Here is a 22,680-nt window from a genome sequence, read left to right as displayed (position 1 = left end):
TATATGAAATATAATGTAACAGTTCTTATTTTCAGAATAGTCCCTCATTGTAGTACTTACCTGGATTTAACTTTTCTTAAAGTTTTGCTCATACTTAACTAAATAGATCTCTGGTTTTGCATTTATCCAGTGTCTGTCTTGCTAGTTGCTGGTTGATTCTGAAGTAGCCAAGTACTGAATTATTCCGAGCTTTAAATACTTAAACTCTTTTACAGATTCCAGCATTATCTGGTGTGTGAGGAGTAGATGTTCTTCTGAGCATCTCTTACTTTCTGCAAACTTATTTTAAGAACAAACATTTTCTTTGTATATCAGCATTTCTACTTCTCTATCTCCTGGAAACAAGAAGCAAAAAGGCTTGCAAAAATAGAAGTGGGAAAAATTATCCATTTGTGAATTTATATTGTTGTTTATATGCAATAGAGTTTCAGATCTCAAGATACTTTAAAACTGCTTTTCTGGCTACAATATATCCATTTGATGCATAGATGAGTGTGCAGACCCTGATATGTATTACAGAAGTGATATGAATGTAATCCCACAAAATCATCAAATTCTTAGCAAATTAAAGATTTTCAAGAGTGGATTGTAGCAGTCTTAAATATGTCAGCATTAACTGTTGCAGGCTGTGTGGCTTTTTTATTTCTTTCTGTTTGTTTTATTTTTTAGTTTGGAATGGCAGCAAGAAAATTCCAAGAAAACACATTACTCTCCTTGAAACATAAGATTAATTGGAAGATTTTTTAAAGCAGATATTCTGGGTTTACCTTTCAATCATGACAGTGAAAATGGATTAAATGTGAATATAGTTAAGAGAAAATATTTTCCTTATGTCACTGAATTCTTAAGGAGACAATGTACTTATTGTTTCTGTAACTGTGTGAGGGAATTCTAATGCTAGTATGTATAATGGAATATCATCACTTTGTTATTTACAAGTATGTAAATAACAAATCATTATTTATACTATGCTACATTGAAAACAAAATACTTTTTTACATAATCTGCTGATGTTTTTTAAAAGTTCAAGAATCAAGTTTGTTAGAACAGTATTCTAGAACATAAATATGTTCATGTGAAGAACAATAAATCAAGATATCCCTATATTCTTCCTATTAAAAGTTATTTGCATTATAAAATTATTTTTAAAAAGAAATTAGCTGGAAGAGTTGCAGAATTAAAAAATGTGGATATACTGTATGGTTCTTGACAAGAATGCAGAATTGCTGCTACTAAGGCAGTTCAGTGTTGTCATGAAATGGGCTTATTTCTTAGGGCGTTTTGTGAACCATTTGGCTAAAAGTTATATATTCAGAATTAATGATCTTGATTTCTTCATGTTTCCTGGCTGATATGGCAATGCTGTTAAAACTGGGAGAAGCAGGCATGCACAGTTCCTCATAAATCACACTGCTCAGAATCGTGGAACGGCTGAGGTTAGAGGGGACCTCTAGGCATCATCTAATCCAGCCCCCCCGCTCTCAGCAGATTACTCAAGACTCCTATATAGCATGTCTTTGTTTCAAAAGAATTACTATCAGATAAGAGATTTTATTTTCTCTGAAATGGGCAGGGCCACTTCCACTTGGAATTATATAAATCTTATGTCAAGGGGTTGAAGTAGGTTATGGGGAAGGATAAGAAACAAGGATAAACTGGCAATACAACTGGTGTGGCCAGCCTGAGGGCTGCTCAGGGCCACTTCACATTTTCCCTTTTTTTTTTTTTTTTTTTTTTGTGAAGTTATAAATTATATATATGTAAAATTTTACCCTACCTGTTTTCATATGAATTATGAAAACCTTCAGGAGAAGCAGGTTACTATTAACAATAGAAAGAATTCCTCCTCTGGAGTCAGGGAATTTTTGTTTCTTACCATGAATACTGGAATATCAAGTAGCAGTATACGTAATACTGTTGTATAGTGTAAAATGCTTAGTTCAGCATTCTGGTCATTGCTTTATTTTCCTTTGGTTTCTGGATAATCCTGTCTTGTTTTCTGACGAAATCACTAAGAGCTTCATCTGTTCCTGAGTAGTCCTTTCACTTACTAATCCCTCTGGGGTTTACTGCCTTTAGATTGCTATCTTTAATGTGCTCATCCTTTACCTTTTTTCCTGGGAATTTAGCTATACACAGACTGCTAATGTAATACGACACTTCTTGGGGTACTTCAGAATCATAGAATGTTTTGGGTTGGAAAGGACCCCTAGAGGTCATCTAGTCCAACCCCCCTGCAGTAAGCAGGGAGATCTTCAACTAGATCAGGTTGCTCAGAGCCCCATCCAACCTGACCTTGAATGGTTCCAGGGATAGGGTGGGCAACCTGTTCCAGTGTCTCACCACCCTCATCATCAAAAAATTTCTTCCTTAGATCTAGTCCGAATCTACCTTCTTTTAGTTTAAAACCATTATCCCTATCACTACATTCCCGGATAAAAAGTCCTTCCCCATCTTTCCTGTAGGCCCTCTAAGTACTGGAAGGCTGCTCTTCTCTTCTCCAGGCTAAACAACCCCAACTCTCTCAGCCTGTACTCATAGTGCAGGAGCTCCAGCCCTCAGATCATTTTTGTGGCCCTCCTCTGGACCTGCTTCAACAGGTCCATGTCTTTCCTGTTCTGAGGGCTCCCAGAGTGGGAGTGCAGTGCTCTGGGTGGGGTCTCACCAGAGCAGAGGGGCAGAATCACCTCCCTTGACCTTCTGGCCATGCTGATTTCTGTGCAGCCAAGGATATGGTTGGCCTTCTGGGCTGTGAGCATACATTGCTGCTTCATGTCCAGCTTGTCATCCACCGGTACCCCCAAGTCCTTCTCCACTGGGCTGCTCCCAATTCCTTCATCCCCAGCCTGTATTGATACCAGGGGTTGCCCTGAACCAGGTTTTTGCACTTGGCCTTGTTGAACTTCATGAGGTTCACATGGACCCACTTCTTGAGCTTGCAACCTTGTCTGCCACAACATATCATATAGTAGTAAAATACAATTTTCCCTACGGAACTACCATTTTCCTGAAGTTCTTAGGCTTGATAGAGTAGTTAACAAACTATGTCTCTGGATTTTTCAATAGAAAGTCAAGCTGAAACTTGAGTCTCTTTTTTTGCCTTCTTTCTCTCTGTCATATTATTCCCTCCCATCATCTAGCAGTGATCAACTCAGAAGTGGGATCTGACTCCAGTTTTGCACAGATTCTACTAACAAGTGCTTACTTATATTTGGTCCTACTCCTTTTACTGCCTCTGGAATTTTTTAACTTCTCCTGAGATTAAATTTATTTATTTACTTTCAAGCCAAAGCTGTTTATACCATAAGGAAATAACAAGAAAAATAGTGATATTCAGTTTTCCCTAGATTTTATGTTTGTTCTGACTTATAGGAAATGTATAAGATTTCACTCAACGCTTCTGTCTTTACTCCTCCTTCTCAGCCAGTCTAAATATTTTGGGTTTATTTTCCCTCAGTTTTATCTTTGTGGGTTTGATGTTGTTGTTTGTTTTGTTTTGATAAAAGAACTCAGTTTTAATCCTGTCCTATAGGAAATTTGAAAATTAAGGAAATTTGAAATTAAGATTTAGGCCTGACATTGTCCCTTACACTTCAAAAGTTCAGGTTGGGGATAGGCTACAGAAGGAATAGGAGGTTGCAAAATTTTTATCTTATGTGTCAGAACATTAGTGAATTGTGGCTGTGATTTCATTTGATCTCATAGACACACTTAACAAACCATACTTTCCAAATATATAGGGTGAGAAAACCTATTTCTTTCAGGCACTTTACAAATTTCATAACTGGACAAAAAAATCCCCAAACAAAACTCCACAAACATTTTTCCTTATGAAACATAACTATATTTTGTGGTTTTTACAGCATATGTAGTTTTAGTTACCAGACATGAGAAGTAAATAAAGTGGGGTTTGGAAATAAATTAGATGTTTGTTGATATTTTGATATTAAAAGAAATGTAGCTAGAGACAGAGGAAAAATAAAAATCAGATAACTCCTGACAGGAAGTAAATAATTTGCATTGTTTGTCTCTTCAGGACATTTTTTGTCTGAATTTTAGTTATGACACATATAAGGAAAGTTTGGAAACAACATAACTTAAAAAAATACCATATGGTTTAATATTGTTATGTTTTATAGCTGTCGAAAAAAATAAACAGAATGATCTTTGGCTGTGCATTGAAAAGTCTTTAAATCACCATCTTTTAATTTTCAGTTCTAAAATAACAATATTCTTAACTTGATAACAGAGATCATGATCAGATCCAGACTGTGGAATTATGTTTATCTGCATACATTGCCATGGTCTGTTTGAATCTCTCAAATTTACAGCACAATGTACTCTGTAAATTAAACTTTAATTTATGAACTCATTAAAAAAAAAAAAAAAGCCATCCCTCACCAAAACATACAAAGACATCAAACAACAGCTGAATCATCTTTGTACAGACTAGTCAAACGTGAATTCCCTAATTCATTATTTTACTAATTCATGAAGTCTCTAACTCATAAGTTCTTGAATTCATAACTTACCTATGAGCAAATTAGTTACTGAGCTTATGGTGAGAGTGCTCATTCTTCTCCATCATGGTGGGGGTGTGCCATGTATCACACTGGTGAGCACAAAAGCCTCACCTGTCTAACTGCTATTGGATCTGCCTCAAAAACTTTTGGGGTAAGATGATGTATTTATACCTTTCAGCTTGGAAGTTTGGTCTGTAGCATTTCTATGAGTTAGTGGATTCTGAAGAAACTGCTAGGCAGTTACTTTGCAAAGATGCAGGAGATGATAGCTGTGGGTCATATCATCCCTTATCTCTTCCTGTCTACTGTGTCCTATGTATGTGCTGCTCTTGCTTTGACATAATGTCACTGCTCCCAGCATACCTCAGGCTTTAGCATGAGCTCTGTGTTCATTATTGCCATGTTTTTACTACTTTTTCCTCTAAGCATTTTTCAGGTCCTTCTGATTGCATTAGCTTCAGTTTCTCCTAATACTGATGATATATTTTCTAGGGTTTCAGTATCAAATTAATTCAGCGCTTATACCAATTTCACCCACCAGATTTTGAATATCTCTTTTAGTTCTATATCCTGTTGGTCTATGACTCTGTAGCCACCAGTCATAAAGATAGTCGCTATAATCAGTACAAGTTATATTCCATGCAGTAGTGTGTATGATGGTTAAGTCCAAATGTATGTTCATTGTCATTAATTTTGGAGCCATAATCATAGGCTCTTGTGCGTCATGCAATTGCATTAAGTAAAGGGTACTTTTATTTAGAAGTTGTCTGGATTGTTAGTTACATAATCAGGAACAAATGGTATCTTAATTTTGTCCATTTACGTTGATTTGTCCAGCGATTATTAAGAAACTTTATGAAAAATTTGCCATGTATTATTTTCTCATTGTGTACATTTAGGGTAATTATTGTGGGCCACTAATGTATGTTTAGTTGCCTTACATGCCTGAGTACCTATTTCACTCTTGTCACAGCCATGTACAGCTTCAAATCCAGTGTTATATAGTTAAATTCAGGTTAACTTCAGACTTTAGGGTTAACATAACTTTATCACCTTCTGTCATTACTTGTCCCTGTGGTGTTACAGATGGTATTCCTTCTGTAAGTAGTTTTTAAAGAAGGGTTATGACTAATCTGCGATACCTGAGTTGTTCCATGGACAATATTAAAAGGCAGAATCTGTTAGAGACAAGTTTGGGGTATATGTTCCAGTTATCAGTGTTGCCACGGTGATGAGGTAAGGCAACATTTTCTGTGAGAGAAGACACTCAGGTTTTGGACATAATCCAAATCAGTAACTCGCTCCCTTTGGTGTCTACAGCATCCCATGCCCCCTTTTCATTGTAAAAGGAGAGTCAGCCAGATATGTTCTTAAATTGACTTATATAATAAATCACTTTCCAGCGTGGTGGGTTTTCCCACACAGATTTCTACCAATTACTTGTCAACAATTTTTCACTCAATTCTCTAGCCACTGTGTGGAACCCCTAAAGGTTACTATTTAAAATCAGTTTTACAACAGTAACAGGCACACATAACTTGATCTCCTGTTCTTGAGTTGATGGCTCGCTAGTTGGTAGCCCTTTGTAAACAGCCAGGTTTTCAGGGAGTGACAGTCAGTCACTCCCTAAATACTTCCTATGATGAGCCCACCACCCCTGCCCATCTTCTCAAAGCCGCCTTCTTTTGTTGTTTGAAGGGACAGCTGGAACAACATAATGGGAAGTTCTGAATTTCCAGTAGCACTTACAAAAGCACATATGCAGTTTTAATGGTTTGTTTTGTCCTATTACATGTATAGATTAGACAAAAGAAAATTAACTGGCTTAATCTGATGCAGACTTTTTCTGTAAAGATATGGGATCCCTTTAAAATGATATTTGGCTGAGGTCTTCATAATTAAGAGTAATGTAACTAGAGATTAAGTCACACAATTAGTAAAAGGGTGTTGAAATATTATCCTCAAGTTGCTGACCTAGCTACTGAACTCACTGAAAAACCTGAGTTCAGTGAGCAGGTATTAACATGGGGAAGTGTAATAATTGTTTTCTCTCCTGGTGATTTTCTTAACTGTGCTACCAGGGGTTAATACATTTCTTTTTGCACATAACAATAATGGCCTGTAATAATAAATCAAGAGCTCTTCTTTTTCTTACTGGTGTTTATGATCATTAGGTAAATAAGCAAAGTTTGCTTATTATAATGAAATATGGTTTAGACCTATATTCCTTGTAATGTTTGCACCTATTTTTTTTAGCTCTGAAAACCATCAGGTCTCCCTCTCTCTCTTTCTCTCATACTAGCCCCACCCCACTCGCATGATACAATGTATGTTGCTTCCTATATTTTGTGCATACTTATTTTGGATTATTCAGCTAAGAAATGCTGCTCTAAAGGGGATCCTGTGGTACTTCTAATCCCTGAATTGTTAAGAGTGGAACTATCAGAAGGTTTCCCTGGACTGAAAATCCTCATTTTCATCCAATTCCCTAACTTTATCTTATCTTTCCATCCAATTATCTTTTATTAAGTAATTATGCTCACTGAGCTCCATATGCTGTGCTAGCTAGTCTGCTGCAAATTCAAGCTAACAACTTTAAAACTAGCAGCAGACTATTTCTTTTCCTCAATGTTCAGACTTGTGAAATTTCTGATGTTTAGAGGTCTGTGTCTGTAACAATATTAACATATAGCTTTCTTCAACATATGCCTTAGGAATTATTCTTCCCCCCACCTCCCTGGAACAGATTGGCAGTATTCTATAGATGAGATGAGGGGTTTCAATATTCAATGTAGATATGTGATATTTTACCGTGGATTACTTTTCTATGAGGTGGTCTTATACCAGAGAAGAAAAAAAAATTATTATTATCACTGTAACTACAAAGATGATTAAAGATTCAGTATCAACTGATTCAGTGTTACAACTGTCTTCAGTTAAAATATTGTTGTTGTTGTTGTTATTATTTCATCAGTGCAGTATTTTTGAGGAAAAGAAGGATCAGATGTGAAGTGTAAAAATAAAAAAAAAAAAGCCCATCTTAATCATTCGTCTGGAACTTTGAGGTTCTGACTATTTCAGGAACTTTTATAGTAATCAACACATTTCTGTTATTTTTAAATCTTTTCTTTCTTTCAAGACTAATATAAAATAGATACAAGAAGTCTTAATCATTCACAGTTGAAATAGAATTTCTATTGCCATTTTTATCAGAGTTGCTCTACAACTCTGTAGCAACAGAGTTGCTCTGTTCAGACACAGATATTAAACTAGTTACATAAGAATATTCATCCTTGATGCTATTAGCTTTGTGTTTTAACAGTCATGGGAAGCTATTAGTCTTCTGATTAAATGTAAATGTTTGTGAAAAATATCTGCAGAAAACTTAAACATTACATTAAAATGTCCAATTCCAGACATTCTAGGATTTTTCTACAAAAAAATTTAAAGAAAAGTTCAGAAATACCATTACAATTATGTGTGGCAGTTTAAAGGGTAGTTCATTTGCTTTCATCACCCATGGTCTTAGAAGCTGACTAACCTGACAGGTAGGGTTACTGTAATGGATCAGCATGATACATCATAGTTGTTTGCCAAGAAAGGAACTTAGTGGGCCAAAACTCACTTCAGCCAAAAAGATGTTCCCACCCAGGCCTTTTCTCCATAGGAGGGTAAATCTGCTCTAGTCGTCACTGAAATACATTTTCCTCTATTGGTTTCATACAATATTCTCACAAAAGTCAAACACTGAGTTTTAAGTATAATCTTATATATAATAAATAGATTTTTTGCTTTGTTTTGTTCACAAACTCTTGGTGGTTGTTCCCTGGATATTGCTTACGTAATGTGACTAGTATATAAATTGCACACAGTTCTGTGATGCTGTCAAAGGGACAGTCCTACTTTCCTTCCATCTTCTAGTTCTACACCATATTCTGTGGAAACACTTAGTTTCATGCAGCCATTAATATAATATGAGGGCACTGATGAAGCTGAAAAATTACTAGCTGTGAATGTTGCATCTGCTTGATCTAATTATTTCACAATTTTTACTAAGATGAAAAACTACCTAATCAAGAACATGTAGATGCATGTGTGAGAAAGGAGGGGCTGCCTTTTCAGCAGCAGTGGATTTCTGCTGGGTTACACTAGTCATGAAAGTACAGCACTTCTGCAAACCAGAAAATCCTACTTTCATTAATGCCAATGGGAAAACACGCTTTTACTTCTGCTAAACTAGGGCTGTATGCAGAAAACTTGTGGATATTTCACTATAAAATGAAATGGGAATTCAAAAAAGTAAAAAAAGTAGTGTGATAATTTTTTTCTTGAGGTTATTATTAAATTATTAAAATCAGAATAAGTCATGAATCATGCTCCCCACATTCTATATACTTGTGTGTTAAATGTAATGTTAAATTATAAGGTATTTCTTAAATTAAGAGGCCAGAACTGTACCTTGCTCACTAAACAAGAAATAAATCTGAAAGACTTCAAAGAAACATTACACTTTTGTCCATCTCTGTTGTTTTTTAGTAAGTGATAAAACTTCCAAGAGAATTGCCTAGAAAAAATCCCATGGAATAACTAGAGATCTGACAAGCCTTCAGTGAATTATGGGCTCTAGTTACCTTTCATTTTTTTATTTTTCAGAATTTGGCTTCATCACTTCCTTTGTGCTTCAGTGATAATATTTGATTGCCTGCACTGTGTGCAAAGGGGGACAGGAAGAGAAATTCTGTCCACAAGTGATGAGATCTACTAATTATTTGTACATATAGCAGGGTGAGCATAGGCTACCTCATCAAAAATTTTGCATGTATTTTTACATAGTGAAACACCAAGATATTTCAGAGCTATATTTCCAGTCTAACACTTATGGATTCAGGTGTAGACACTTCAGTGCTGTCCTTCTATTTGAAAAGAAAAAAATATTTGCACACCTAGAAATAACAATGCATAATTCTTTGGGCAGTGCTTTTCAATAATTGTTTCAAACAGTAAATTATCCTCATTCTACAAGTAGGGAAATTTAAGTGTGTATTGATGATTTGCTACTTGATTTACTTCTGTCAGAGGGGAGATCAAAGTCACCATTTGTTTTTCTAATCATTAGCCTATTGTATCTAGTTCATCAGTGTTTAAGATTATTCATAGTCAGATATCAGTTAAATGATAGCTTTTACCAATATAAATATGTGCCTTCATAGGTGTCAGAGTTTTTCTTCAGTAAGTTCCCCTAGCTGCTGAACAAAATAATTGCTGCCTAGTGCAGTTCTAGATAGAATCATAGAATCATAGAATCGCTTTGGTTGGAAAAGACCTTTAAGATCATCGAGTCCAACCGTTAACCTAACCCTGCCATCCCACCACTAAACCATATCCCTAAGCACCTCATCTATCCTTCTTTTAAATACCTCCAAGGATGGGGACTCTACCACCTCCCTGGGCAGCCCATTCCAGAGCCTGACAACCCTTTCAGTGAAGAAAGATGTTTTTCCTTCTTTTTTTTTCCCCCTAAGGCTTTATCCTACAAACTGACACGACTGTTCTTCAGTTTCATCAACCCATCCTACAAGTCTCTTATTTATTTGAATTACATTTTAAGCACTAATAAGAGAAATTAGAGTGATGATTCTACAAAGCCAGATCTACCAGATCGTGAATGTTTTTACAAGTTTTTATCACTTTGCAATTTGGTGTTTGTTTGTTGTTTTTTTTTTCCAAATGAAGCAATTATAGTAAAAAAAAATCCTCTTTGCTGAAGACCTTACTTCAAGACTAAAGAGCAAATAATTCTTCAGTACTAAGAAAACTCCTTTGACTATCTTCCAGTTAAGAAATATCCTCTTTTCACCTGAGATGAGTTTAATTTAGAAGTTTGTGGAGAAATCAAAACCTTGGGCAGGCATAATATGTGTTATTAGGTGAAACCTGTAGTACTTTGTTGAAACAAGTGTCTGTGTGTCTGAGCTTTATATCAACAACGTCAATACTACTTATCTCTAAGAAATGGTGAACAAAGAAGCTTAATGTGCTTATGCAGTATTCTAAAAGTTGAGAAATCAATTAAAATAGAGATAATGAATGTAGTCCTATTTTATAGGCTGCTCCCTCTTTTATTTATTTGGATCATTTTGGCTTTATAAATGAATTCATAGGGAGGTCTTAGCTATACACCATGAATCCATTCTGCGGAGAAGTATTTTTACATCATGTTTGTCTTTATATAATAAAAAATATTTAGAGATGTAGCTTATTTGGAATGGTGTAGCGGGGTTAATTTTTTTCCCCCCAAGAATTTCAGGGAGTAAGTCAGGCAAGAAAGACTTGACCTTGATAAAGCTTTGGCAGCAACTCTTCTACATCTCTGTAGTGTTGTTGTGGGGTTTGGTGATACTACACCAGACAGTGATAATTAAGGAGTAAAGGAGTCCTTTATTGTCCTTTTCCTTCTCTTCTCTCCTATCCATACTTGAGTACAACAGTTCTCTAGAAGCTTCTAACAAGTGGTAAATAAATATAATGGAAAGCACTGAAAAGTGGAAAACAGCTAGGAAACTGGAACCAAAACCTGCAAAAATTTCTATTCAGCTGAAATGAAACATGACTGAATCAAAATGCCAAGGCTATCTACTCTTCAGCATTTTGTTTACTGCATTGGCTTTCTACAGTTTAGCTACAGGTGTTAACACTAGTTTCTGTAAAATATAAATACGATTTTTTTTTTCAGACAGATGTTGGAATATAAGAGCAATTTTTTTACTTTAAGCAACTTATTCTTATTCTGGTAGAGCAAGATTTTTAGGGGTGTTTGGGGGGGTTGGGTTTTTTTAAGATACTCAAGAAGAAAAACCAAGAAGGTATAAGTGACTAGTCTCTACAAACTGTCCACATCAACAATTTCTCAGTGCTGGAGTGGGAAACCAATTTCTGAGACATTGGTTTTCCTCTGGGCTGAATGAATAATAGCAGATAAATAATGAAAAGGAATGCAACAAGATTTACTAGCAGAGTCACATCATCATGAGGTAGGCTATACCATACAGTAGGCTAGTGCTTCCCTTTCAAGAATAATATAAGAATATACTTTCTGGACAGCTTCTGGAATGTAGAGAGCAAAACAAAGCACCCTGTAAAAATGCTTGATTTTTTTCATGAAACAAAGAAAATCTATAACTTTTTTTTTTTTTTTTTTTTTTTCTCTCCTTTAGGGGAGGTGGAGAGGGAGCGGTTTGCTTAGGTAGGCAAATTACAAGTTAAGTTTGGCCTGGTAGGAAGTTCCACAGTTTGGGAAAGAAAACAAGTGAATCTCTGACTGTGGTTCTAGACAAATATTTTCCTCTTACTAGACATTTAAATTAATATATTATTTCAATTTAATCTTGTCTTGAAGGAAGAAAGCTTTTGCGTGGTTTCTCTAGACTCAAAAATTTTTGAGAGCACTACGATTATTTAATTACACTTCCTTTGCTAGCAATTCCTAGTCAAGTAATAAGTCTGCTTATGCAGGTATTACAAAAAATGTATTTTAATAGATATTTATTGTTGATGAAGCACATTTCTAAAACATGAACAGTATTATTAAGATTATCTCATTTTTATAGTGGTAATATAAACTGTTTGAGTTATTAATATAATTTGATTGAGGGAAGCTAAATTATTGTCTGTCTTTGTCTTTTTTAGGAGTGAAATTATATTATGAATCAAAACATGAATTTAGGCTCCACTCAGAAACTAATGGAAGACACGCAGGTTTTTGGGACCCAACTAAGACAACCTTATAAGTTAGCTGGACATTGCCAACAAGGTGGCCATCTCTGTAATGCAAATCTGCCATCTCAAAGTTTCCGCCCATATTCATCTCATTATCCAGATATGCATACAAATTACAGCAGTGATTGGGAAATTTTTGAAGCGATAAGAATTCAGGAACTGCAAGAAGTCAAAGCCAGAGCTGCCCAAATGGAGAAGACCATGCACTGGTGGTCAGATTGTACCGCTAACTGGAGGGAGAAATGGAGCAAAGTTAGAGCAGAAAGAAATAAAGCCCAAGAGGAAGCAAGACAATTGAGAATCAAATTAGACAGTGTTGTAAAAGAACTGAGTATGCTTAAAAAAAAAATTCAAGATTTAATACGTGAGAAGGAAAACGTAGAAAATGTAACTGCTTGGAAAACTGAATTCAGTTGCTCAGAAATGTCTTATACTAAAAAAGATGTAAACCAATTAACATTTCTGGAACAAGAACCTGAGAAAGAACTGAACAAAACCAACAAGATTCCTGGGGCACAAGGCACAAAAAAGGTAAAGAATGTGGAATTTTTTTAGTTCATGAAGAATTTGGAGATTATGGATGTGTATCTAAAAATGGGATTTTTTCAAGGATTTTGATGAAAATATTACCTGATCCATACAACAGTAAACCCACTTTTTTCACCTATTTAATATTCTTAATATAGGTAAATATGGAAAACAATTCACAGCCTTTGACTATGGCTAAACATTTAAATAACAGAGGCAGGCTGTTATATGCAATAACTTATTGTTCTGACTCTTATGTTTTAAGGTAACAGATTAGCTCTGTTATCTGAATTCTCCATATTTTGGAGAATTTTTTTTACCTCAAAAAAAGCAATGTAGGTTCCTGGCTTCTGAAATAAAATAATTTAATTCTCCCTTAACACAACTATTGAAATGAGGGGAGAGGTGAGGGAAATTCTTCTGCAAAGTGGCAAGATTTTTATTTGGCAAGGAGAGTAATTACATTGTTACGCAGAATTAAACAATCAAGTATGGACATGATTTAATACAGCTCCTAGTTCTGTACAAAAGAACCAATTATATTAATAAAAATGGAACTATTTCCTCATGTTTTACCAGCTTTAATTCTGTGCCTTGGCCTGCATTCCATAGTCTTCATAGGCAGCACCATGTAAAAACTATACTTTTTATTTGTCTGGTAGATAGCAGTCATTGTAGATGTAAGATTTTTTTTTTCCTACATTGTAGGAAAACATTTTTCCTTACACTGTAGGATGTAGGAAATTTTTTACTTCGGTTCAATAAAAATTATCAGGATCTTAGCCTGAATGTATTACTTTCAGAATTTTCACTCACTGTAATGCAGCTATATTACATTAGATTCCTGTGAATTCTGAAAAAAACCCCACCATAGTGTTAGTAGTGAGAACAAATTTGGCAAAAAAATGCATGCCTTTCATATTTTTGGGCAGACAGATGGGCCAATGGAAGGAAATGACACCAAATATATTTTAACTGTTTCTTCTCCTCCTTAGTATAAAATAATGCACTACTTTGAAATTGAAACTTTATATATGAATGAAAACCAGTCCTATCTTTTCAGCAGCTTCTATTATTTTCTGATATAGCTTTCAGGCATTCTAAAAACCCAGAAGACATGGTGGTATGAAATAGTACTGTTAGTAATCTGCTAAAATTAGGTTAGGTTTTAAACAAAATTTGTCAGAGGTGGTAAAACTTAAATACATTTCTAAAGGAAGCTATTGTTTATAAGAGATGTTCAGTCTTCCTCATAAAGTTGTATTTGATTTTTTGATTATTTTTCCTAATTGTTTTTAGTTTTGCTTATGTTTTGTATGCAAAACATGTATTTTCAAAATAGATATTATAGTGCTTTTTGTTTCTGAATGGGATCCAAGTTGGTATGTTATGCAGTTAACTTTGGTCCTTATGCAAAACTTGTATAAGCCCATCATCTGCTTCCACATAATGTACATTAGAAGTTTAAGAGTTCTTAATGTAGAGTTTCTCAATATATTATTTGTATGCATAAATTGAATTCCTGGTTCTGTTAGTTCCAGGATTCTGCCTTTCCTGTACTTATAGACAACCAATAATAATTGGAATCTATTTCTTTAGTAAAGATACATTAGAAATAATTTGGATATGAAGCTTGTCATAACAGAAGTTGTGAGATGTCACAAAACTACAGTGATCCTCCTGCAATGACTTTTTTTGCACATTCTATACGTATATGATTCAACTGTGAAGACATTACTTACTCCCTTTTTACTCTTATGTGACTTAACTTCTACAGGGCCTTCTAAGGCTGTTCTAGAAATTTATGTTAGACTTTTCCCTTCATTTATATTTTTCACAGATGTCATATTTTTGTTTTCTCAGGATGTAGAGGTAATCAAAGTCCAAAGAAGTCACATTAAAAAAATCACTCCAAAGCCTCCTGATTCCTTTCCCAATGGAGTTCCCAACATCTTTTTGGAGGAACCTAAAGAAAATTTGGACAGTACAGCTAGGACAACAAAGAATGATTTAATACATGTTTCAGTCTTGCATTTGCATATGGCTGAGATGCAGAAAATCTTACAGAAGGAAAGAGAGTAAGTGCAAAATGTATCCTACTTGGTGAAATCTCTATTAAAACTAAAGGGTTTTAAGACGCTTTCTAAAATAGATATCATAATATTTGCATTTATAGCTTATAAGTTCTCATTTCTAAGATTTATTTATTGCTATTTACAAGGCTTTGATAAGAATTTAGAAAGAAAATTCAGCATAGTGTGTTTATTGCTTTCCTTGGCTTGTCTGTCATTTAAAAAAGAAGTGCTCCATACAGAACTGTTAAGAATGTATAGTTAATTAAAAAATTATACTTATTAAAAATTTGGTATCAATGCAGTGGTATCTAATGTGTTATGCTCAGTTATTGGAGTGCTTTGTGCATAATAGCAAATTTTCATATTCTCTACCAGAAGACTTTGAAAGAGTCAACTGCAGAATGACTAAGGCTATTTTTGAATTAAAAATACATGAATACAGCTGCAAAATGCTGTTAGACTTAACCTCTTCACTTGCAGTAAGGTCTATGTCAAAAGTAGATAATAGAGAATAGCACGCTTATTGTACGCTTACTTTATCCTATCAAATTTACTTTGTATAAACAGTAAATGTGCATTTTGATGGTGTAAAAGAAGTCATATGTTGATTACACAATGTATGCTAGCATGTAAGTCTCTGTGTTGGTAGGAATTCCTTGATGTTTCATACAGATGATCAGTATTGAGCAAGATTGAATCACACCAAAAAAGCTTTCCAAGAGAACACACAGTATGAGATGTATGACGGATGTAGTTGGAGACTTCAGGCACTATGTGACTAACTTCAAAACCATCTGAAGTTAATTAGAAAGTGAAAAGAAAGAAAATACACCCTCTGTTGTAAATACATTCAACAGTTTCAGTTCAGACAGTCTGTGATGAAGAATTTCTTTCCTGTCAGCTTTTTTCACAATTGTCCTGTGGATAGTACAAGTCTGATTAAAAGAAATGAAAAAACTTTTAAATTCCAAACTAGTGTTTATTGTGTTCTGTTATATGAATTAGATAGCTGTAGAAAAGATAAGATAATTCTTTTTTGAATCATATTGCAGCAGGTGACCAGAAGTGTGTTTTATGTTATTAAAAAGGATTCAGTGTTTTGTGGAAACAAAAATCCCAGAATGCCTAAATTTTCCAGTTTGTCATGGTATTTCTTGTGAGTTAAGAGACTGATGCCTCACATCTCCATTCTCCTCTGGGTGAAATATTTAGGGTCCTAGGTACTTCATTTTTCAACAGCAATCACAGTATACATACATGCATATATAAAACTTCCCTTTTAGAAATGGGATAATTTTTCAGCTCCTATTTTTTTAATCACTTCATAGAAAAAAAATTAATAAACCCTGGTTCTACCTCCTCATTTTGGTTGGTTTGTCCAAGTGCTTCTCTGGCCAATTTGTAACTGTACTTCAGAGAGACATATTTTTCCATTTATCCCTAGATAGATACTGACTATGGTATACAATAATAAATTTACTAGTACATGGTAAGAACTGGGACTTGTCTACACTGTGCAACATATACCAGTGCCAACCTCAGGCAGGCAGCAAATGCTCACAGAACAGTGATTTCCACATAGCAGTGGGCACTGGTGTAACAACTCCGTCTGTACGTCTCTTTGGGCAACACCTCCCATATGCAAAGATGTTCTGTAAGCAGAATATATGCAACTTAAAAGTATGAGACAATTATTTTTGGCAATGCACACAGTAAATAGCTAGGAGTAATGTTACCAGGATAAGCATTAACATAGTCACCAGTCTCCTGAGACACCCTGTAAGTCTTTGCTGGACAGGCTATCATCTGCCAGCTCAGGAAGCATTGGTCTGCCCTGCTTACTGGAATAGGTTTATTTTGTTGAGTTTTCTATCTTCAGATTCCCAGGTTTCCCTCTCAGGGTTTTATACTTGTTCACGTCAGTATTTTTGCTCCTGGATCCTGGAGGTGCTAATAATAACTATCTCAGCAATCTCTCCCCTGTTTGCATTTTTACTTTTCTTATCTTGCATGGCTCTAGCTTAAGTACTTTCTCACAGCTTCTTCCTCACAACTTAGTAATTTTCTCAGAAAACTTGAGCCAAGGACACACAGCTGTGCTGCATCAAAAGCAAGCTTGGATCACAGACAACTTGAACCTCAAGTCCAAAGGTTACCTTGGCAGTCGGTGCAATCTTATTCATACAGCACAGGACTTCTCAGCAGAATTTTCTGGTTCACATGCAGTATTCCCGAACTGTGGCCGCGTTCGTTCCAGAGTCAAATTAGCTCATGCAGATCCAAGTGTTTGGACTTGCCCCTAGCTACCTGACTAATCTCTCCATAAGATGTTTTGCTTCTTAACCCTGAGAGGACCTATGCTTCTTGCATTCTGTTTAGAGCTATCTTCAGTAATGCCAATATACCATTAAGCCATGGATCAGGCTTTCCAAAATACAGAAGGAAAGGAGCTCTAAAAAAAAAAAAACAAACCAAAAAAACCCGCCAAAATGAAGAGCTCAAAGTTTATGTTTCGATTTTCAAAGAACTTCAGGGTTGGGTTTACAATGTAAAATCACACACCAAAATCCTCTGCTAGGCACTATGGCTCATATTAAATACACGTTTGAGAGCCCATTGATATGAACAGGAATTAAAGACCTTATGAGTCATTCAGCACTTTAAAGAATCATTTGCCTAAAATAGGTATCTTTAGTCATCTTTTGGATCAGTGTTCTCATCTAAATGTCTTCTAGTTTCGTGATCTTAATTTATTCAATTTTGAACTTAAAAAGTGTTTCTTTGGTCTAAAACTACAAAAGCCCACCAACTGCACTGGTAGTTGACAAAATCGAACAGGAATTGCTTAGGGCCTGGTGGGTAGGCTTAGGCAATGGACACAGGAGGTTCTGTCTGAGCATCAAGAAACACTTTTTTTTTCTGTGAGGACGACCAAACACTGGCACAGGTTGCACAGAGAAGTTTCTGAGTGTGCATCCTTGGAGACATTCAAAAGCCATCTTGACATGGTCCTGAGCAACCAGCTCTAGGTGACCATGCTTGAGCAGTGGAGGTTGGACCAGATGACCTCCAGAGGTCACTTCCAGCCTCAACCATTCTATGTAGTTCAGTGATTTAATTAGATAATAAGGAATTAAAATAGGTGGTTAAAAGATCCATTAAAAATGCTCTGATCTTGATCTTTTAAGTAGCAGTAAGATGCTTCACCAATCTCTGCTATATTACTTTTTCTACTTTTTGTTTTCTTTATTTAAATAATAAACTTCATGTGGTCAGGATCATCTGTTTCATTCAGTAGTATCAGAGGCACCTGATCTCAAGAGGTACTGTAACACAAAAGTAGTATCTTCTAAGTAAGCACCACATACTGGACATTCCTCTTTAACTTTTCAGATTAGATTATTTCTAAGAACTTTCAATGCATTCAGTAGAGTCAACAAACTGTTGCTCAAAGTATTAAACTGTCATCTTTCATGCTTTCACTTTCTACTGTATTAAACATCCCTCAATAATTCTTTTAGCTACCCAATGAAGTCATGATACTGTTACACTGAGATATCCCATTACTTTAGAAGAAATACTGTTCAGTTGAAATGCATATCTTAGGTGCTTTACATATGACAGAAGTCATCTTGCTCCACTTTGCTTTGAGTGATGGTGTTTATCTTATTACTATGTTATGGGAGCCATAACTGTTGACCAAGATAAACTGTGCTATGTGCTGTATCTATGCCGAAAAAGGAGATCCCTGGTTCAAAAGTGTAAAGCTTTGCTGTAAAAGAAGATAGAACAAGAAGATAACTTTACTCAAGTGGATTGCTTCATTAATGTAGCTAACATTGCTTCCAGGACCTGAGCCAGACCAGTCAGTGGTAACTCTTGGTGCCTCTGTGCGAGCCTGCAGTATACTACGTAGACATGCCCCAGACAATTCTCATCAAAACCCTTTGCTTTAATTCCTTACAGTTAACAATGCTGTTGTGGAAGATGAATTTTTAAGCAAATATTCTCAGAATGTAGTTACAGTCAGCCTGGCGTTAATATCTAGCAAAAAGGTTGACAAATTCATTAGCCTCAGAATAGAAAAGAACTACTGTGGCAAACAACAGTTTCTTTAATTGCCAATATTAAAATTTTCATTTCAACTATTTAAATATTTTTCTCTTTTCTCGTATACCTGCCCTTCATCCCTCGATTTTCATGGAATTTATATAATGTAAAATTTTCATCTCCTAACATAATAGTACTCATGTGGTTTTATTATTTTTTAGATTTCAAATTTCTTCAGCATCCTGGCTTTATAGGCTTTATTCCTATATTGATGTTTATAGCCAATGGAATATTCCAGAATTTTAAACTGTGATTCAATTTCATAGAAATGTTAGAAATACATTTTGAATGCTTTTATTTGTAATTAAGAATTTTTTCTTTCACGTTTAATTATGTTCCAAATTCTATTTTGTTGCAAAATTGCGAAATGATGCATATGCATTACACAAATATAAAATTAAACTATGAAGGAATTTCATAAAACAGAATTAGGACAAGTTTATTCTTGTCTTTGGAACTAATAATGTTTCCTGTGAACACAGAAATGAGTTTTTAATTGGTCTCAAAGACAAGAACATCTGTAGTGACTCTGTTGCTTCATTTTTCTTTCATTACTTCCTGAATGACTGAAAATATTTTAATTTGTTAGAAGAGGGGGAAAAGTAAATATCAAAGTTCATTCTTTCTGTAATACAGTACCTTTCTACAAGGAATTGCCATTTATTCTTTGTGAATTGTGTATCTTAAGTATTTTTCCTGAATGTAGTAATGGACATTATGCTCAAACAACATTCCAGAGGCAAACGCTTAACAAGGGTGTAGTACCTCTGACCTAAATAATCCATCTTTCTAAAATTCTTCTAGCATTTTCTTTCAAGAGCTATTATTTTTTGAAACTTGTAATACACATATTTTAATTTGTTTTATATATCTAAATTAGATCATAGAATCATAGAATGTTTTGGGTTGGAAGGGACCCCTAGAGGTCATCTAGTCCAACCCCCCTGCAGTGAGCAGGGACACCGCTAACTAGATCAGGTTGCTCAGAGCCCCGTCCAACCTGGCCTTGAACGCTTCCAGGGATGGGGCCTCCACTACCTCTCTGGGCAACCTGTTCCACTGTTTCACCACCCTCATTTTAAAGAACTTCTTCATTAGATCCAGTCTAAATCTACCCTGGTTTAGTTTAAAACCATTACCCCTTGTCCTGTCACAGCTGGCCCTACTAAAAAGATTTTCCCCATCTTTCCTATAGGCCCCCTTTAGGTATTGAAAGGCCGCAATCAGGTCTCCCCGCAGTCTTCTCTTCTCCAGACTGAACAACCCCAACTCTTTCAGCTTGTCCTCACAGGAGAGGTGCTCCAGCCCTCGGATCATTTTTGTGGCCCTCCTCTGGACCCGCTCCAACACTTCCATGTCCTTCTTGTGCTGAGGGCTCCAGAGTTGGACGCAGTACTCTAGGTGAGGTCTCACCAGAGCAGAGTAGAGGGGCAGAATCCCCTCCCTCGACCTGCTGGCCACGAGATCATCTTTGGTTTCAGTAGTGTCCACATACTGTATATATTCTCCTGTACATGTGTGTTTAAAATAATCTTCTGTCTGTACACAAATAAAAGTGATACAGTATCTTTTCTCTGAGGATCTTCAGTAACTTGCCATGTATTAGGCGACCTGAATCACTAACTGAAGTCCATTTCCAAATTTTCTTCAGTTTATCCCAAAAGTTTATTTCATTTAAAATTTTAATTCTATAGTACTGGATTTCTTTATTCTCTGTAGCTATTATTTTTGTTAAATATCTTGGAATAATGATATGATCATAATAGAGGTTTTTAATAAAAATGAGATATACAGTTGACAAGGGCATCAAAATATAACTCAAGCTATGAAAAGGATTCAAAGTAATTTGTCTGTTGTCAACTTCAAAAAGATGTAATGCTGACTTTAAAAATACCTTTTCAGAATGAATGTATTTCTGGCAAAAGAAATGGAAAATATAGAAAATGAATTATTCCTGTGGAAATGGAAATATGAAGAACTGAGAGAAACCAAGCTGGAAAGCCTGAAACAGGTATGTTAGCAGTACATCATTATAACATGGAGTAAGCAAAAAAATTGAGACTTCTGATTTCCTGTGTTCTAACTAAGAGTAAAATCATATCTAGGGTTTATGAAAGTGATAAATCAGCCATTTATCAACTATTTATACCTCTAGCCTGGGGGGAAGGTACTGCCAAGTGTGTGTGGAGAAGTCCAGCCGTGGTGCAGCCATCATTGTGCTGCCATGGTGGCACCAGTGCTGGGGAGCTGCAAGGATGGCACTAGGGTGACTCCATAGTCCCTCAGGAAGGGACTGGCCAGAGGAGGCAGGTGCTGGTGCCCTGTCCCCATGTGTGGTGAGGGTGGTGGCTGGGATGTACAGTGAGCCATGGTCAGGGTCCATCTGGGTTTGGTTTTGGGCAGAAAGAGCCCATGTGGGGCAAGGGTGTGTATGGGGAAGTCCCTCCACCGTGAGGACTGAGGACACTGCCTCCAGGCTACCAAGTCGGCATGGTGGGCGTGGCAGCCTGGCAAGGAGGAAGTGGTGCGGGCATCCCAAGATCTAGGCTGTGGTCGAGAGGTGACTCCTGGTTAGGGAGAGCCCAGCCCATTCAGGTGGCACTGGGGGAGAGCTGTGTAACTTCCAGGTCCAGAGCGCAGGTCCCAGTCTGTCTCTGTGGCAAGTGGTGTCTTGTCCATCAGTGTGCATGTGGGATGGTGCTGGAAACATGCTTATGGCAGCATGAGACACTTCAGCAACAGCAGTGGCACACCCTGGGGCATGGACCCCCGCGTGGGTTGGGGCTGCTGCTGCTGGCACAGTAGAGTCCTCAGCTCAGAGATGCTGAGGGAGGATGCAGGTCCCCAAGCCATGGGCTGCAGGCAGTGCCTGATACCTTCCATTGAGGCTTGGGTGGAGGAAAGGGTTGGGTAGGATCCCATGGGAGGCAGCTCTGACTGGTAAACAAAGCTGGCATGTCTTGAAGTACAGGATCTTCCAAGTGCAACAAAGGTTTGTCCTAATATTCAGGAGAACAGGTAAATGTGTCAGGAGACCAATTTATCTTAGCAGGGAGCTCTTGGAGTTCTGATGCCAGAAAGCAATATACTTTTATAAAAGAGATCAGCTTTCAAAGGAGTAATTTAAAAACACTGCCTGGGTATGTAGGAATGGTGTTAGGAAAGAAGTGTTCATTTCAATCCAAGTTCATGAGTAGAAGAATAAGAAATATTTATGTTGCAGCTTTCAGGATTTACCTTTCAGAACAGTGGGTCAAGGACCTCTTAGATTTAACAAGACTAAAAATGTATATCTATATAACTAAATATAGATAGAAAATTTAAAATTTCATAATAGATTTAACATCTCAGATTTGGAATAAACCAGGAAAATTAATTCTCTTTTTTTTCATGTTTTGAAAAAGATTGCAAGCAGACTATTAAATTCCAAGTTCTAGTTACAAGGTTGTCCACTTGTAAATGGAGTTTACTTCACAGATGAACATTCACAGCAACAAATTAACATCTATCTGTCATATTTGAATTCCTTCAGATTTTAGTTCTTTATTTTCTGCTTGCTCGTTAAGTAGGATTTTAGTTTGTCATACTTCTGCACAACAGAGGAAACCTAGATTTAGTTAATTGTTTTGCTTAAGAAATGTAGTCTTTATGGTTTATGACACTGTCAG

The 22,680-nt window shown here is 36.1% G+C and overlaps 1 protein-coding gene across 1 annotated transcript in view; it reads left to right on the top strand.

Annotated features, from left to right (window-relative positions):
* Positions 1–12,224: 12,224 nt before the first annotated feature.
* Positions 12,225–22,680, top strand: part of CCDC102B (coiled-coil domain containing 102B) — a 158,523-nt gene continuing 148,067 nt past the window's right edge. The window contains exons 1-3 of the mRNA XM_009641471.1: positions 12,225–12,830; positions 14,691–14,905; positions 20,915–21,023. Of these exons, the coding sequence (XP_009639766.1) occupies positions 12,225–12,830; positions 14,691–14,905; positions 20,915–21,023 (930 nt within the window). The remainder of the gene's footprint in view (positions 12,831–14,690; positions 14,906–20,914; positions 21,024–22,680) is intronic.

The sequence above is a fragment of the Egretta garzetta genome, unplaced genomic scaffold, assembly GCF_000687185.1.
Source record: "Egretta garzetta isolate BGI_Z169 unplaced genomic scaffold, ASM68718v1 scaffold126, whole genome shotgun sequence".
Classification (NCBI taxonomy): Eukaryota; Metazoa; Chordata; class Aves; order Pelecaniformes; family Ardeidae; genus Egretta; species Egretta garzetta.
This window is presented reverse-complemented; position numbering and strand designations above follow the sequence as displayed.